General features: G+C 60.9%; 1 protein-coding gene across 1 annotated transcript in view; it reads left to right on the plus strand.

Moving 5' to 3' along the window:
• The window catches only part of PHOX2B (paired like homeobox 2B), a 2,009-nt gene extending 1,185 nt beyond the window's left edge, over positions 1 to 824 (plus strand). Inside the window, exons 2-3 of the mRNA XM_054203403.1 lie at positions 1 to 169; positions 369 to 824. The exon at positions 1 to 169 is cut by the window's left edge and continues 19 nt beyond it. Of these exons, the coding sequence (XP_054059378.1) occupies positions 1 to 169; positions 369 to 824 (625 nt within the window). The remainder of the gene's footprint in view (positions 170 to 368) is intronic.
• Positions 825 to 2,235: the final 1,411 nt, after the last annotated feature.

Here is a 2,235-nt window from a genome sequence, read left to right on the forward strand (position 1 = left end):
CGACCACGGGGGTTTAAACGAGAAGAGGAAACAGAGGCGAATCAGAACCACGTTCACCAGCGCCCAGCTCAAGGAGCTGGAGAGGGTGTTCGCAGAGACTCATTACCCTGACATATACACCCGGGAGGAGCTGGCGCTCAAAATAGACCTCACCGAGGCCAGAGTGCAGGTATGCGGGGGATGCGGGTGATGGGGTGATGGGGGGGGGTGGGGGGCGGTGGTCGCGGAGGGACCGCGACGGGGGACCGGGGCTCCGGGACGGTTGCGGTGGCCGGAGCGGGAGGGGGTCTCTCGGCGGGAGGCGGCGGCGGCAGGGGTGCCGCCGTGCTGCCCACCCCCTGCTTCCCGCCTCCCCCCACCTTCCCCAGGTCTGGTTCCAGAACCGCCGCGCCAAGTTCCGCAAGCAGGAGCGGGCGGCGGCGGCGGCGGCGGCGGCCGCCAAGAACGGGGCGGCCGGCAAGAAATCCGACGCCTCCCGCGACGACGAGAGCAAAGAGGCCAAGAGCACCGACCCCGACAGCACCGGCGGCCCCGGCCCCAACCCCAACCCCGCGCCCAGCTGCGGGGGAGGGGGCGGCGGCGGCCCCAGCCCCGCCGCCGGGCAGGGAGCGGCGGGGCCCGGCGGGCCGGGGGGGGAACCGGGTAAAGGAGCGGCGGGGCCCGGCGGGCTGGCGGCGGCGGGGCCGGGGCAGGGCTGGGCGCCGGGGCCCGGGCCCATCACCTCCATCCCCGACTCGTTAGGCGGCCCCTTCGCCAGCGTCCTCTCCTCGCTGCAGCGGCCCGGCGGCACCAAAGGCAGCCTCGTCAAGAGCGGCATGTTCTGAGCGGCGGCGGCGGCCCCGGCCCCGGCCCCTCCCGCTCGTTAGTCCCCGCCGCCCGCCCATAGCGATGACCAGGGGGCCCGGGCAGCGCCGGGCTCCGCGGGGCAGGGACCCCGCGCCCCCTCGAGGGGGGCCGCGCCCGGCTCCCCTCGCCCCCCGGCCCGGCGGCGGGGCCGGCCCCCGCGGGCGCGGAGGCGGCGTCGGGCCGCGGAGACTTGCGCCCGGTGGCGGCCCGGCGGCGGGCAGCGCGCCCTCGCCCGCCCCGGGGAGTTTAGGTTTTTATTTTACAAGCTCCTTTTCACGGCCAGCCCGAGCGACAAAGTGTCTTCTCCATCCCCCCACCCCCGCCTTCTCCTCCGCCACCCCCCCCCCCGCCGCCCCCGGGGCGCTCCTTGCTCCGCCGTCCGGTGTCACTGTCCCGTCCCTCCCCCGCCCGGTTGGGTCCTGGGTCTCTCCGTTGCCGCCGCCGCCGACGCCGGGCTCGGCCCTGGCCCGGCGGCCGCCGCCGCCTCCGCACCGCGGATCCGGCCCCCTGACGGTGGACGGCTTGTATTTATTATTAATTATTAATTATTATTAATTATTATTATTACACGGTCCTCGCAGTTTTTAGGCATCTCCGTTAGGGTTTTCTAATTTTATTTTAAAAGGCACAAGCTATAGCTCTTAGTTGAATGTTGACAGGTATGCTTTCTCTTTTTCCGTGTCTTTCTACAACTGTGTTCTGTGACTCAACTGTATAGTGTTAATATCAGTACAGACTTGTCTAGTTGACCGTATAAATAATGTTTTCCCTTCTCGTAGTCTCTATGGCGTGTCTTTATGGAGAAATAAGGTTCTCACGGGTTCGGTTCCCTTTGCGTTTAGAGAGACCAGGTTCAAGCGATGATATATATTTTTGTTATCGGTTGCATGTCGTCTCATTTTTATTTTATTTTTTTTTCCCTACCTGTTGGAATATGTTTGTGAGCATAATCGTCATAAATTATGTTCAGGGTTTTCAGATTTATTTATATGTGGTTAAAATGAATGCTTCTATTTAAAAGGGGAAATATTTCTACATGTGCATATAGTTTTCCAAGAGTGTACCATTAATTGATTGTTGATAATAAAACCCAAAAGCAAATATAGCACCGTAGCTCTTTTGACTTCTTGTTAGGGCTTTATCTGGGGGGAGGGCTCGGGTTTTTGTTTTTTTGTTTTGTTTTTTTTTTTTTTTTTTTTTTTTTTCTCTGATAGAGATCGAAGGCGCACATCGCGGAATCTGGACTGAGTCATCAAAAGGAGATGGGCTCGGCAGCATTATTTTTAATCTGCATTACCATCAGGAAGGCCATAACTGCGGGTCTCATCATTACTGCCTAACTGCGCCGTTATTAATTATTTGCAAACAGGCCGATTGGGGTGGGTGCGG

This window comes from Rissa tridactyla, chromosome 5, assembly GCF_028500815.1.
Source record: "Rissa tridactyla isolate bRisTri1 chromosome 5, bRisTri1.patW.cur.20221130, whole genome shotgun sequence".
Lineage (NCBI taxonomy): Eukaryota > Metazoa > Chordata > Aves > Charadriiformes > Laridae > Rissa > Rissa tridactyla.